Source organism: Drosophila bipectinata, chromosome XL, assembly GCF_030179905.1.
Source record: "Drosophila bipectinata strain 14024-0381.07 chromosome XL, DbipHiC1v2, whole genome shotgun sequence".
Taxonomy (NCBI): Eukaryota; Metazoa; Arthropoda; class Insecta; order Diptera; family Drosophilidae; genus Drosophila; species Drosophila bipectinata.
The window spans coordinates 24,019,673-24,035,715 of NC_091734.1; the positions used below are offsets into that span (position 1 = coordinate 24,019,673).

Consider the following 16,043-nt stretch of genomic DNA (forward strand, 5'->3'; position numbering starts at 1 on the left):
TCCATCGTGTCCTCCACTGACACGGCTAGAAGGCAGGACCTCGGTGACGGCGTAGTTGATTGTCCACTTACTGGCCCAAACACAACCCATCCAAGCTCGGTTGCGGCCGCGAACGGTCCCTCTCTGGCAAACCGTCTCGTCCTAAGTGGCAATCTCAAATGTCCATGGTCCAGTCCGATGAGCAACTTCGGCACCACGTTGCTGTAGGGCTTCATCGGCAGTCGCGAATCCTTATGAACGCCCTGGACATCTCGTCGACATAACGTCTGCATCGGCAGACTCAGGCTCGAAACGGCGTACACGTTCCTCAACGGGTGACGAGTGGGCTTCCAGCTCCACTGATCTCCAGACTCACCACGTTGGTAGGCTCCCTGCTGGCTCTTCCTCCAAACCATTGGATGTTCAGTTGTCGACGTTCGCCTTGCACTCCCAGATCCCTCCGTAGCTCGTCGTCGATCATCGTGACGGAGGATCCTTCATCTAATAGCGCGTATGTGTCCACCTGGCGACCAGCTCCGTACAGCGTTACTGGCAGTCTGTAATCTCCAAAATACTCGAGAGAGTATTTTTGCGCAGATTGCAGACAGTACTGGACGAGGCTGGTTTGATCCCAGATCACCAGTTTGGTTTCAGGCGCTCTCACTCCACCCCCGAGCAATGCCACAGGATCGTGGCAAAAATCCTGGACAGCCTCGAAAGAAAACATTACTGCTGTGCTGTTTTCCTGGATGTCAAGCAGGCGTTTGACAGGGTCTGGCACCCTGGTCTAAAAGCGAAGCTCAAGAGGAACCTGCCACAAAAGTATTACGATTTCCTTAACTCGTACTTGACCGACAGGAAGTTCAGGGTCAGAAGCGGAAATGCGACATCGGAGTACAGGCCCATTGAAGCTGGTGTTCCGCAGGGCAGTGTACTTGGTCCCATCCTGTACACCATGTACACAGCCGACATGCCTGTCGCTGAAGAGGAGGGCCTTCTAGTGGCTACATATGCCGACGACACGGCATTTTTGGCCTCTTCAATCTTGCCAGAGGAGGCTTCTGCACGACTCCAACGCCAGCTGGACATCCTTGACCCGTGGCTTCGACGGTGGAACATCGCCGTCAACCATGAGAAGTCAGGCCAAACGACGTTTACAATGAAGAGAGGCGACTGTCCTGGAGTCAGTCTCGGAGGCACCCCAATTCCAGCCAGCCCTACACCCAAATATCTGGGTATGACCCTGGATAGAAGGCTCACCTGGAGAACCCACCTGCAGCGCAAACGGACGCAAATCCGGATCAAGCTGCGTCAGCTCAACTGGCTCATTGGAAGGAGGTCCAGGCTGAAGCTAAGAATCAAGCTCCTTATATATAAGGCCATTGTAAAGCCAATCTGGACATATGGTATCCAGCTATGGGGGACGGCGTGTCAAAGCAACCGAAGGATCATTCAGATCGCCCAAAACAAGGCCCTAAGAACTTTAACTGGAGCTCATCCGTTCCACGACAATGCGACAATCCACGCCCAACTGAGAGTCCCATATGTGAGCGAAGAAGTTCAGAGATTCGCCAATAGGTACGTGGTAAGGCTGGACCGACATCCTAACCCTGAGGCCATCAATCTTCTGGACAACAGCTACACCACAAGGAGGCTGAAACGGACCCACCCACTGGACCTCTGCCACTCGGGCGAACGGGACTGAGCTGCAGTTGAAAAACTAACAAGGCCCACTAAAGGGCCCGACAATAATTAACTTGAATTCTATCGCTAAGGTCTACTGTTAAAATTAGTTTCCTAGGATAAGCAAACATTGTACTACTCAATATTTCATTAAGTTAAGGTCCCATTATACAATTTAATTATTGTCCATAACTTCGGACAGATTTTAAATATAACTATTGATTGATTGATAAAAAAAAAAAAAAAAAAAAAACTGGCAGTATACGGAACAAAAGTCTGCCTCCTTCGACGTCAATACTTAAGTTTCTCTGCATGGGCGCCTCCGCTGGCTGCGGGGCCCTTCTTTCCAGGCTGTTTCTGCGGACAGCCGACTCCTGGGTCCTCTCGTGGTCCCTGTAACCACCTCGTGGCGAAGACCTCCTGTCCGGGCTGCGTCTGGAAACTGGTGACATCTGGTTCCCTCCGTTGTGGCGCCTGAAACCACCTCGCTGCTCCGGCCGTCTTCGCCCTTCGTCCTCTTCATGTAGCAGACGGTGATGCAATCTGCGGCATCCGTTGATCTGGCACTCGCCATGCACATCGCAGGATCTGGCCGCATGCCCACTCCGTAAGCATGTGAAGCAGAGCCGATGCCTCTTCACCATGCTCCATCTGCCCGGTGGCGAAGCTCCAATAAATTCGCTGCAGCTCGTCGTAGCATGTTGACCTCCACAAATTGGACAACCTCCATGCCGGTCATCCCGCTGCTCGTATCCGTTCTGGTCGACGCTCGCGTGTAGAACTCGACGCCTCGGCTCCTTTCCATCGACGTCCAAAATCGTACACACCATGTTTGCGTACTCCTGTAGCCACGCGCTGAAGTGCGCTACAGTGGGAAAGGGTTGGATCGATGCAGCGTGCCTGGCCCAATCCACTCGTTTGCTGGTGGGAAGCTTTGCCACAAGCTCCTCCATGAGTGTGGGGTTTCCCAGATGTTGCTCCGCCTTCGCCGACTGCAAGAAGGCCGTGAGGTTACTCACTCTGGTTGCGAAGGGGACGATCCTCTCCAGTTGCTGCTCCGAAATCGGCTGCACCTCTCGCACGCTGTTCAGCTGGCTGCGTATTAGCTGCTCCGGTCGGCCAAACCTAAAGCGCAGCTGCTCCATCACGGCTCTGACATTCGCGGGGTGAATTAGCAGCGACTTCACAGTCTCGCGCGCCTCATCCTTCAGCGCCTTCAACAGCCTCTGGTTGTTTTCCAGGTCTGTGCAGTTGTACGCTTGGGTCGTCTCCACAAACGCACAATTAAAAATGGGCCAATCCTCGGGCTGCCCTCCAAATATAGGCAAGTCCGGGAGCCTCCTTGGTCCAATAGCTTGGGTTCCATTCGGCGTCATCCAGGCGTAGGATCCAACAAATGGTGATGCAGTTGCTACGTTGTGGATGCTCCCGCCCGGTAGCGCGAATCCATGCGCTGTTTTGCGCAGCACTTGTAGCACACAGTGGGTTGCTACTCGTTAGCAACGGTGGTCCACTCCAAGAAGGCGGCAGCGTGTAGGTCCCACTGGTCGCACCGAAACTGCTATATGGGTCCGGCCCGACCCCGTTAGTTGGTGCCTCACCGTTCGATGTGGCGGTTAATGGCGGTCCGCTCCACGATGGCGGCCGCTCCGACGCTCCACTGTTGGCGCCATTTGCGCTTGGGCCAACTGCGATTGGCGCGCAATTGGCGGTGCTTGCTGCGTCCATGGCTTTGACCTTCTTCAGCTCGTTCTCCAACGCCGTAATCCTCTCCAATAGGTACGCCGTGAGTGGCTGGCTCACCTCCGGCTCTGAACTCGCAGCTGCTGTTACAGTGCTCCTTGGTTGGGACGCTACTGTAGTCGCTGTAGTGGCTGGGCGAGAAATGGCCGCCGCCGTGGTTATGTTACCCGCGGCGGATTTTCTGCTGCACTACTCGCTGGCTGCTGATCCGCTCGCGTTGTAGGGGTGGCTTCCCCTCCGTTCAGCCGGGAACTCCACCTGGGGGAGTGCTGCATCTCCAAGTGTTCAAATATGGCGCTGCCCTAGCGCTCCAAAATGGCGCTGCCCTAGCGCTCCAAAGATGGCGGACCTGTGCCGTCTGGCTGCTGCCGCTGATGCTTGGCGCTCCTTGCGCCTCCTGCCCGCTGGTGCTTGGCGCTCCTTGCGCTTCCTATCCTGACGCTGGCTGCGTCTCCTAAACTGACGCCGGCTGCGTCTCCAGAACTGACGCTGGCTGCGTCTCCGTGTCGCTGGCTGCGACTCCGTCCGTACTCAGTGGTTTGGCGCTGGCTGCGCCGTCTATGTCGCTGGCTGCGACTCCTCTGCTGGTACGGGAACTGCGCTCCGTGCGCTCCTGGCAACTCTCTAGCTGGTCGTCGAGCCGTCCTCCAGCGCAAGTTGCCCTTGCAGTCTCCCTAGGACTGCGAATAAAAGCTGTTGTTTTGTGTCATTTGGAGTTGCCTTAAACGGCTCCTTACACGCGTAGGTCCGAAGAAAGGGGTACTTCAAAGGCCTTGGCTGTGGCTAACGGAACGTTTTATTCTATAAATTCATACATTAGTTTACAATTCAAATATTAATCCTTCTTCTTACCGCAGTGTGCCCTCCTACAATCAACAAAACAATGAATGGCACTTTTTGGCGGCATTCACACTACCGCTATTAGTAGGCCCGTAATTCCGATAACTTAAAATCCTACATTTCCTAATAATACTGACTTAACTATCGATAACAATGTTTTGACCGTCGACAGCTTAAATAAAAGACATTCATTATATAATAAATACATTTAATAAATTATTCACAATAAAATATAAATATATTTAACCGCTAATAACAAACCGGTTAGGGATGGAAAAGTTTGTTATCGAAAAACTTCTACTGCAGCCCTGGAAATTGTAATCGATATTCTCCCCATGGCACCTTCGATTTCTGAGCACACCTCCGATGGCAGATGAACTCACGAACGCGACGGTAAAAGATACAAGATACTCAATCTTGAAGATACAACAAACTTCCGTTCCGTGCGTGTTTCGTCGAGGAATATTGCATAAATTGATGGAATCGCAACATTGACGAGCAGACAATCCGTTGAGTGCAATCACAGTCTGCCGTTTAATTACACAAAAAAAGTGAAAATCAGTGCGTGTGTGTGATTGTGTGTTAATATCTGTGTGTCTCTCGACGTCGTCGTCCCAACAAAAATTTCCAATTTCAAGAAAAGCAAACTACTGTGAGCAGCAGATTGGGAAATCAAACTAAAATATGCTTAAATTACACTTTGCATAAATTGAAACAAATCGCCAACTAGCTGAAAGCAACCGTAAGTAAATTTTAAAAATCATGAAAATCTTAAATCTATTTAAAACTTTTTATCAACGCATTGTACGCTGACAAGCTATGCGACCCTTTCTGAAGTGCGATAAGCGCACCACTTATGTATGTGTTTGTGTTAGGCTGCAGGGGATCGGTTTTAGACCATGCTGTTTGTCTCTTATTTAATGGGTCCGATCCCTTGAAAATCTATCCTAAGAATTTGTATGTTCTACATTTGTATGTTTGTATGTATGTTGGAAACTGCGTGGCGACCGTGAGTAAGAGTTGCAATTCCCGAAAAAAGTCAATTCAATCTTGCGGCGAGATTTAACATTCAAGGATTTTAGGGCGGTAAGGTTTATTAAATATTTTAAAAGATAACCAAATTTCGGACATATTATAGAAATGAATTATGGTTTTAAAATCGGGACAGCTTTGGAACAGAATTATAAATAATAGTAGATAAAATTGGCTAACTCACAGTCCTTTAATGCTCTTTTAAAGTATCTCTTGCCGAAAGAGCTTTCGCCAGTTTAGCTAGATATTATTATTATTATACCCTTGCAGAGGGTATTATAATTTTGGTCAAAAGTGTGCAACGCAGTGAGGGAGACATCTTCGACCCTATAAAGTATATATATTCTTGATCAGGATCACCTCCTGAGTTGATATGAGCATGTCCGTCTGTCTGTCTGTTTCTACGCGAACTAGTCTTTCAGATTTAAAGCTATCGTCTTGAAACTTTGCACACACCCTTCTTTCCTTTGCACGCAGTATATAAGTCGGAACGGCCCGGATCGGCCGACTATATCCTATAGCTGCCATATAACTGATTAATCGGAAATGGTATAACTTTGGTATTTTTAGAGTTAGAGAGTTCAAAATATTACGATATGCCAAATTTTATAGGAATCGGTCGACTATATTCTATAGCTGCCATATAACTGAACGATCGAAAATGACCCAACTTTCGTGTTTTTGAAGATAGAAAGCTGGAACTTGGTACAGATTCTATTTTTGGTCAGTTCATCCAACCTACCACATTTCATAAGGATCGGCCAACTATATCCGATGTTTGCGATATATATCCGGTTTGAACTGCAAGGGTATATAAACTTCGGCTCCGCCCGAAGTTAGCTTTACTTTCTTGTTATTCACTCATTATGGATTATTTCATTAATCAATTTCCGATTACTTTGTTGTTAACGATCACTGTCACTTGGTAGTGTCGTTTTATTTTTCCACTAAAAATGTTGAGTTGTTGACCGCGCGAGTTCCGTTTATGTTTAACTTATTTTTTATCAAACAATTTTTTGGAGCTTTATGTGACGGGGCCCACGTTGGGCGCCAGTTAAATTGTTTGTAGTTCGGTGAATTAAGAAAATGTTAATTTTATTTTTTAATTATACAACTTGGTGTTAAACCTTTATTTATTAAACGTAATTATTACAAGACACTTTTGATTTTTCTTAAATATTTTTTGTCAACCGTTCGCGGTCTCGGTCAAAAAGGGACTGCCTTCTTAATTATTAATCTGATCCAAAGAACCTCGGCCATCAGTTGTGTTTAGATAAGAGGCTTAAGATGAAAAGGTCGCATCTTATTGTGAAATTCGATTAAGCTGATCGATGCAATTTGGTGTGTACTTGAAACGCAAAAGGCGTAATTGATTGGGCTTCGGAGGGAAGCTGATGTTTAATTTTGATTTTGATTTGTTTATGGGAAACCGAGATCGGACCTCAGAGCCAAAGACAAAACCGAAAGCAAATGCAGAGTTTGAAAATATTGTTTATAAAAGCCATAAGTGGCCTGTATTTAGGGGTTGGATAACTTGCATGTTTAGGGACTGATAAAGGTCTGCATCTAACCGCTTTACTGATAGGGCCTTGCTGTGCCTCTCTCGAAATTTCTGTGTCGACCGTATCTTTTCTTGCCGGTGGATTTCCTTGTCACTAGCCTTCAGAACTTTACCTGAAAATGTTTTGTCATTCACAAAAACACTTTTTGATTTTTTCCCTACTTACCTGTACGTTTTCCCACGAGTTTCCCACTACTAGTGTTAGAGCTTCGCTTCGTACTCTTACTTCATACTCATTTGCGTCTATTCTCTTGAAACTTTTAATTGCAAATGAACATTTTGATTGATTTGATCGTCGAATGACAGTGACCAGGGTCGCTTTGCTTCATCTGACAGACGAGGTGCCAGATAGTAGCGCCTAACAGCATTTAATGGGCTTTTACAGTGCGACTGTTATCGACTTAATTTTTTCTTTAATTTTGTTAAACCAATTTCTAAAAAAAATTTTACGCGACGCCTGTTAATATAATTCATGATACCCTAAAAGTGTCATGCAGTGCATATGTCGAACTACAATGGCTAAGGAACAGAGGACTAAAGAATATATTTGTTAGAATATATTAAGTTATTTGTTAATTATTAAGCTAAGAGGAGTTAGTAAGGAAATTTAAAATTCTATATTTTAAGTTAGAGGGACAGAAAAGAGATGTAATAGAGTAGAGACCATTGTAGTTCGAACATAATACCCTAAAAGGGTCATGCAGTGAATATGTCGAACTACAACGGCTAAGGAACAGAGGACTAAAGTTTCGAGTCCTTCTATTAGGAATGTTAAATTTTAATCATGTTAGTAAATGCTGGCTATCTACATCCCCGTTAATAAGGCTATGCAGAAAGACTACACCGAGCATTGTCCTACAATTTGTTAAGCTAAGTAAGTTTATAAGTAAAAGTCTGCTACTTAGGATAGAAGCTGAAGAATTTGTTAATATTCGCACTTAGAGGTCTATACTGGGATGCACCCAGTATAGACCTATGAGTGCGAGTAGTAGAAAATTCTTTGGTGCGGGTTCTATGCAGTCCTTATGTACTCCATATTGGGGACTCCAGACACATGAACCGTACTCCAGTATCGGACGGACCAAAGAAATGAATAATTTTTTGGTTATGTATGGGTCATTCATTTCTTTTGACTACCTTTTAATAAAACCAAGGACTCCTTTAGCCTTATTAACCATTAAGGAAATATGGTCGGAAAATTTAAGTTTGATGTCTAATAGGACGCCGAGATCATTAACCTGAGTTAATTTCTCTAAGGCAATCCCATTAATAGAAGATGTAGCTTGCAGAGAGCAAGAACGGTTAAAAGACATATGCTTGCATTTTGATCCATCAAGTATTAGATCATTAGCTAAACACCACTTTTGAAAGATATCGAGTCAGACTGAAGACTGCATTGGGCAGAGATGGATTTGTACTGAAGACAAAGCTTTATACCATCTACATACATAAGAACTAGAGAGTTCGTTAAAGCAGGGGGTAAGTCGTAAAAAGTGTAAATAATAACGGGCCAAGATGACTACCTTGAGGGACGCCAGATGTAGCACGGACCAGACGGGACTGTATGTTTTTAAATAAGACTCTTTGTGTCCTTCCATCTAAGTAGCTGGAGATCCACGTTAAGAGGTCAATAGGAAAACACAGCATATTCTTTTTCTCAACAAGTGTGAGTGATTAACTGAATCAAATGCTTTGCTGAAGTCTGTGTAAATTACATCGGTTTGATATCCCTTACAAAAGCCATCTATGACAAAGGATGTTAATTCCAGTAAACTTGTGGTGGTGGAGCGACGCTCAATAAAGCCATGCTGACAGGGAGAGATAATCGAAGAGCAAAGGTGTTGCAAATGAGGGGTAATTAATTTTTCAAATAACTTTGGAACTGCCGAACTGCCGAACTTTGGAACAACTTAAAGATGCCTCTGTAGTTGGCAGCATCAGACTTTTTCCCTTTTTAATGTAGGGGAATTATGAATGATTCCTTCCACTTAAGGGGAATAATCGAGATTTCCAAAGATAAGTTAAAAAGTCTTAGAGGAGTTTTGCACAGAGCCCTGGCACAGTACTTTAGCGCACAGCCTGGAACTCCATCGGGGCCTGATGAATAAATGGGTTTGACCCTTAGAAGATCAGATCAGTAAATAAGATTTGCTGCTTGAATGTTATATACGTAAGGCTGATCTGTCAATTGAGGCGGAGAATAGGTTTTTTGAAAAACTTTTGCGTATAGATCGGCAATGGCCTGGTCGCAGAGGAATTTTCCAACGTAAGCAGGGGTGAAAAAGATACGTGTTTACGCTTAGTGTTTACAAAATTATAAAACTGTTTTGGATCCTAATAAATTGTATCCGGAAGCGGCGAATATAATTCCTGTAACATTCAGCGTTATGCACGGTAAAATTTGATCGAGCTAGTAGATATCTTGAACAATCAATACTACTGCAGGTTTATTTTATATTTTAGTAAGAGCCTATTTTTAATATTTTTTAGGTTAGCGAGGCACCTTGTATACCAAGGAGGATTTGTTGAAGCGGACGGATGTGTCCATGGCACACATGAGTCAAAAACGTTGTTAAAGTACAATAAAATTTTTCTAAGGTCACGTTAAGATCAGTGCATGCCAGAATATCGGACCAGTCATATGTATCGATACGGCTAATAAGTTTGTAAAAATAAGCTTTACAGGAGAGAGCGATACCATCGGAATCAGATAAAAAGCATAAGTCTAGAAGCCGACCTAACGAATTTCTGACATGGTTAATTTGACCTAGGGACGTGTCAAACATGCCCGCGGTTAAGTCATTGTGAGTGACAAAAATGGTAAGTTATCGACGTTAGACCACTTTAATTCTGGTATATTAAAGTCGCCCACCGCGGCGAGCTGCTCACGATCAGTCATAAGATTAAAAACGGATTGAATAGCGGACAAATTCTGACAATATGTGGGCGGTTCAGACGATGGCGGTATATACTAACATGTAAAAATAAAGATTTCTCGGACAAAATGATTTTAATGCACATAAACTCAATGTCACCAAACTCTTGTGATTTCACCTCTTTAGAAGCAAGTCTACCGAAATGAGGACTCCACCCCCCCTTCACTGAGGTCGATCCCTTCTAAAAGTGGTGTACTTACTTAGAAAAACTTCGGAGCTAAAGATCTCCGGCTTTAACCAAGTTTCTGTAAAGGCTATAATATGGGATGCAAAGAAAGAACTATCAGAATATAGTTTAGGGAGTTTGCTACATAGCGCCCTAGTATTCTGATAGGTAAGTGTTAATGACGATACTAGTTTTTTGGGTTAGTGGACGAAGAAGAGGTCGAAGAATGGTCAGTGGATATCGGGTGGTTTAACTCCCGCTGGCTTACTTTCTTAATCATTTTAATGCAAAACAAGAAAGTTAAGATCGGATATATATAAGAAATAAAGCATATTGTGAACCGATCCTTATAGGAATTTTAAAATAAAACCAATTTATCAGCCAACGAAATTTGAAAAAAAGTCCGAAGCTTCGGTATTAAAAAATAAAAAAGTTGGTATTTTTACCAAATACTATTTTCGATCGTTCAGTTATATGTCAGCTATAAGATATAGTGGACCGATCGTTATGAAATTTGGTAGATCCACTGACCAAAAATGGAATCTGTACGAAGTTCCAACTTTCTATCTTTTAAAACATTAGCCTCTTAAAACATATTGCGTTATGCACAGTGATGGTAGATAGAGTATTACATAGTCTTTCTAAGTATTTTAAGTAACTAATTGTACAGCGAGTGTACACATTTATTTTTACATTAGACACCTTTTTTATCAAGGCGGATTTGTTAAAACAAGGAGTTACTAGGAGATTTTATGTACTGATTCCTGTGCTGGTGGGAGGTTGGGTGTTATTCAGTAGAAGAGTGGCATTTCCGGTGATCTTGGCACTCCACTGACCACTGGTTGCCATCAATTTCACTTATACCATGGCAGCTAAATCCGGAGCTACAAGCGTAGGTTGAGTATCAAGTTAAGCGCTTCGTTAAGAGTGGTTTTGTTTTTTTGCAGTTGAAGAGGGATATTGCGGCCTTGTTCAATTTCTTTTTTTTATGTTCAGAGTCTAGTTTTGTTTTCTACCATATACATCGGTAGAAACTGTAAACTCTACCATATACACTTTCATTTCTACCAATATACCATGTTTGGTGTATTGTACGCATTGGTATTTTATGCTATCGCCAAAAACAATTTTTTGGTTGCTTTATTATGGTGTAGTAAAGGTGGGGTTTTATATCTCGTTATCAAAAAAACTAGCTTCTTTTTAGCGAGCTCCAACAAACTTGCTGGTGTGCTCACCGTTTTGGTGAGCACTCACAGTTCGCTACGGTTTTGCGCTTCTGAGGTAAAAATTTTATTGTGAAATTTTTTTCACATTTTTCTGGGGGTATTTTGGGGTATTTTTCTGCAAAAATGATAGAAAAGTCGTCCGCATATGCATCTTACTGGCAGCACTCCTCTACCATAGTTTATAGAATAGAATTTACACCTACATAGCTGTGGAACATTCCATAGGAGAGGGAAAAGGACTCCTCCTTGTGGGGATCCTCTGCAGACGGGCTTTAAAAGGGTTGATTGACTAGGCACTGTTCTGAAAATTAGGAATTTATAAATGAGCCCCACTATGTGGCCATTTACCCCAAGAGACGTCAGGGTGTCGGTTATTGTGTCTGGGAGAACGTTGTAAAGGGCCGCATCTATGTTTTAAACCAGGGGTGGGCAAGCCCATGGCTCCTCGGGCTCTCAAGGCTCCCTCCGTTATTCGTAATTTTTGGCGTCAGCAAATCGGTCCAGACGGTCGGGTCGCGCGGCCAGTGAGTCGTGGAGATTTACAAAAACAATGCTACACAAATTTCGAAGCAGGTGCGGACCCGACTCCTCGGTCCCGAGTTTGCAACAACAAAAAATAATACATTAGTTTACAATTCAAATATTAATCCTTCTTCTTACCGCAGTGTGCCCTCCTACAATCAACAAAACAATGAATGGCACTTTTTGGCGGCATTCACACTACCGCTATTAGTAGGCCCGTAATTCCGATAACTTAAAATCCTACATTTCCTAATAATACTGACTTAACTATCGATAACAATGTTTTGACCGTCGACAGCTTAAATAAAAGACATTCATTATATAATAAATACATTTAATAAATTATTCACAATAAAATATAAATATATTTAACCGCTAATAACAAACCGGTTAGGGATGGAAAAGTTTGTTATCGAAAAACTTCTACTGCAGCCCTGGAAATTGTAATCGATATTCTCCCCATGGCACCTTCGATTTCTGAGCACACCTCCGATGGCAGATGAACTCACGAACGCGACGGTAAAAGATACAAGATACTCAATCTTGAAGATACAACAAACTTCCGTTCCGTGCGTGTTTCGTCGAGGAATATTGCATAAATTGATGGAATCGCAACATTGACGAGCAGACAATCCGTTGAGTGCAATCACAGTCTGCCGTTTAATTACACAAAAAAAGTGAAAATCAGTGCGTGTGTGTGATTGTGTGTTAATATCTGTGTGTCTCTCGACGTCGTCGTCCCAACAAAAATTTCCAATTTCAAGAAAAGCAAACTACTGTGAGCAGCAGATTGGGAAATCAAACTAAAATATGCTTAAATTACACTTTGCATAAATTGAAACAAATCGCCAACTAGCTGAAAGCAACCGTAAGTAAATTTTAAAAATCATGAAAATCTTAAATCTATTTAAAACTTTTTATCAACGCATTGTACGCTGACAAGCTATGCGACCCTTTCTGAAGTGCGATAAGCGCACCACTTATGTATGTGTTTGTGTTAGGCTGCAGGGGATCGGTTTTAGACCATGCTGTTTGTCTCTTATTTAATGGGTCCGATCCCTTGAAAATCTATCCTAAGAATTTGTATGTTCTACATTTGTATGTTTGTATGTATGTTGGAAACTGCGTGGCGACCGTGAGTAAGAGTTGCAATTCCCGAAAAAAGTCAATTCAATCTTGCGACGAGATTTAACATTCAAGGATTTTAGGGCGGTAAGGTTTATTAAATATTTTAAAAGATAACCAAATTTCGGACATATTATAGAAATGAATTATGGTTTTAAAATCGGGACAGCTTTGGAACAGAATTATAAATAATAGTAGATACAATTGGCTAACTCACAGTCCTTTAATGCTCTTTTAAAGTATCTCTTGCCGAAAGAGCTTTCGCCAGTTTAGCTAGATATTATTATTATTATACCCTTGCAGAGGGTATTATAATTTTGGTCAAAAGTGTGCAACGCAGTGAGGGAGACATCTTCGACCCTATAAAGTATATATATTCTTGATCAGGATCACCTCCTGAGTTGATATGAGCATGTCCGTCTGTCTGTCTGTTTCTACGCGAACTAGTCTTTCAGATTTAAAGCTATCGTCTTGAAACTTTGCACACACCCTTCTTTCCTTTGCACGCAGTATATAAGTCGGAACGGCCCGGATCGGCCGACTATATCCTATAGCTGCCATATAACTGATTGATCGGAAATGGTATAACTTTGGTATTTTTAGAGTTAGAGAGTTCAAAATATTACGATATGCCAAATTTTATAGGAATCGGTCGACTATATTCTATAGCTGCCATATAACTGAACGATCGAAAATGACCCAACTTTCGTGTTTTTGAAGATAGAAAGCTGGAACTTGGTACAGATTCTATTTTTGGTCAGTTCATCCAACCTACCACATTTCATAAGGATCGGCCAACTATATCCGATGTTTGCGATATATATCCGGTTTGAACTGCAAGGGTATATAAACTTCGGCTCCGCCCGAAGTTAGCTTTACTTTCTTGTTATTCACTCATTATGGATTATTTCATTAATCAATTTCCGATTACTTTGTTGTTAACGATCACTGTCACTTGGTAGTGTCGTTTTATTTTTCCACTAAAAATGTTGAGTTGTTGACCGCGCGAGTTCCGTTTATGTTTAACTTATTTTTTATCAAACAATTTTTTGGAGCTTTATGTGACGGGGCCCACGTTGGGCGCCAGTTAAATTGTTTGTAGTTCGGTGAATTAAGAAAATGTTAATTTTATTTTTTAATTATACAACTTGGTGTTAAACCTTTATTTATTAAACGTAATTATTACAAGACACTTTTGATTTTTCTTAAATATTTTTTGTCAACCGTTCGCGGTCTCGGTCAAAAAGGGACTGCCTTCTTAATTATTAATCTGATCCAAAGAACCTCGGCCATCAGTTGTGTTTAGATAAGAGGCTTAAGATGAAAAGGTCGCATCTTATTGTGAAATTCGATTAAGCTGATCGATGCAATTTGGTGTGTACTTGAAACGCAAAAGGCGTAATTGATTGGGCTTCGGAGGGAAGCTGATGTTTAATTTTGATTTTGATTTGTTTATGGGAAACCGAGATCGGACCTCAGAGCCAAAGACAAAACCGAAAGCAAATGCAGAGTTTGAAAATATTGTTTATAAAAGCCATAAGTGGCCTGTATTTAGGGGTTGGATAACTTGCATGTTTAGGGACTGATAAAGGTCTGCATCTAACCGCTTTACTGATAGGGCCTTGCTGTGCCTCTCTCGAAATTTCTGTGTCGACCGTATCTTTTCTTGCCGGTGGATTTCCTTGTCACTAGCCTTCAGAACTTTACCTGAAAATGTTTTGTCATTCACAAAAACACTTTTTGATTTTTTCCCTACTTACCTGTACGTTTTCCCACGAGTTTCCCACTACTAGTGTTAGAGCTTCGCTTCGTACTCTTACTTCATACTCATTTGCGTCTATTCTCTTGAAACTTTTAATTGCAAATGAACATTTTGATTGATTTGATCGTCGAATGACAGTGACCAGGGTCGCTTTGCTTCATCTGACAGACGAGGTGCCAGATAGTAGCGCCTAACAGCATTTAATGGGCTTTTACAGTGCGACTGTTATCGACTTAATTTTTTCTTTAATTTTGTTAAACCAATTTCTAAAAAAAATTTTACGCGACGCCTGTTAATATAATTCATGATACCCTAAAAGTGTCATGCAGTGCATATGTCGAACTACAATGGCTAAGGAACAGAGGACTAAAGAATATATTTGTTAGAATATATTAAGTTATTTGTTAATTATTAAGCTAAGAGGAGTTAGTAAGGAAATTTAAAATTCTATATTTTAAGTTAGAGGGACAGAAAAGAGATGTAATAGAGTAGAGACCATTGTAGTTCGAACATAATACCCTAAAAGGGTCATGCAGTGAATATGTCGAACTACAACGGCTAAGGAACAGAGGACTAAAGTTTCGAGTCCTTCTATTAGGAATGTTAAATTTTAATCATGTTAGTAAATGCTGGCTATCTACATCCCCGTTAATAAGGCTATGCAGAAAGACTACACCGAGCATTGTCCTACAATTTGTTAAGCTAAGTAAGTTTATAAGTAAAAGTCTGCTACTTAGGATAGAAGCTGAAGAATTTGTTAATATTCGCACTTAGAGGTCTATACTGGGATGCACCCAGTATAGACCTCTAAGTGCGAATATTAAAAAATTCTTTTTTACGGATTCTATGCAGTCCTTATGTACTCCATATTGGGGACTCCAGACACATGAACCGTACTCCAGTATCGGACGGACCAAAGAAATGAATAATTTTTTGGTTATGTATGGGTCATTCATTTCTTTTGACTACCTTTTAATAAAACCAAGGACTCCTTTAGCCTTATTAACCATTAAGGAAATATGGTCGGAAAATTTAAGTTTGATGTCTAATAGGACGCCGAGATCATTAACCTGAGGTTATTTCTCTAAGGCAATCCCATTAATAGAATATGTAGCTTGCAGAGAGCAAGAACGGTTAAAAGACATATGCTTGCATTTTGATCCATCAAGTATTAGATCATTAGCTAAACACCACTTTTGAAAGATATCGAGTCAGACTGAAGACTGCATTGGGCAGAGATGGATTTGTACTGAAGACAAAGCTTTATACCATCTACATACATAAGAACTAGAGAGTTATGTTAAAGCAGGGGGTAAGTCGTAAAAAGTGTAAATAATAACGGGCCAAGATGACTACCTTGAGGGACGCCAGATGTAGCACGGACCAGACGGGACTGTATGTTTTTAAATAAGACTCTTTGTGTCCTTCCATCTAAGTAGCTGGAGATCCACGTTAAGAGGTCAATAGG

The 16,043-nt window shown here is 42.1% G+C and overlaps 1 protein-coding gene across 1 annotated transcript in view; it reads left to right on the forward strand.

Moving 5' to 3' along the window:
* Window positions 1–9,463, forward strand: part of LOC108118554 (protein Tob1-like) — a 463,756-nt gene extending 454,293 nt beyond the window's left edge. The window contains exon 4 of the mRNA XM_070280409.1: window positions 9,329–9,463. Within this exon, the coding sequence (XP_070136510.1) occupies window positions 9,329–9,446 (118 nt within the window). The 3' untranslated portion in view covers window positions 9,447–9,463. The remainder of the gene's footprint in view (window positions 1–9,328) is intronic.
* Window positions 9,464–16,043: the final 6,580 nt, after the last annotated feature.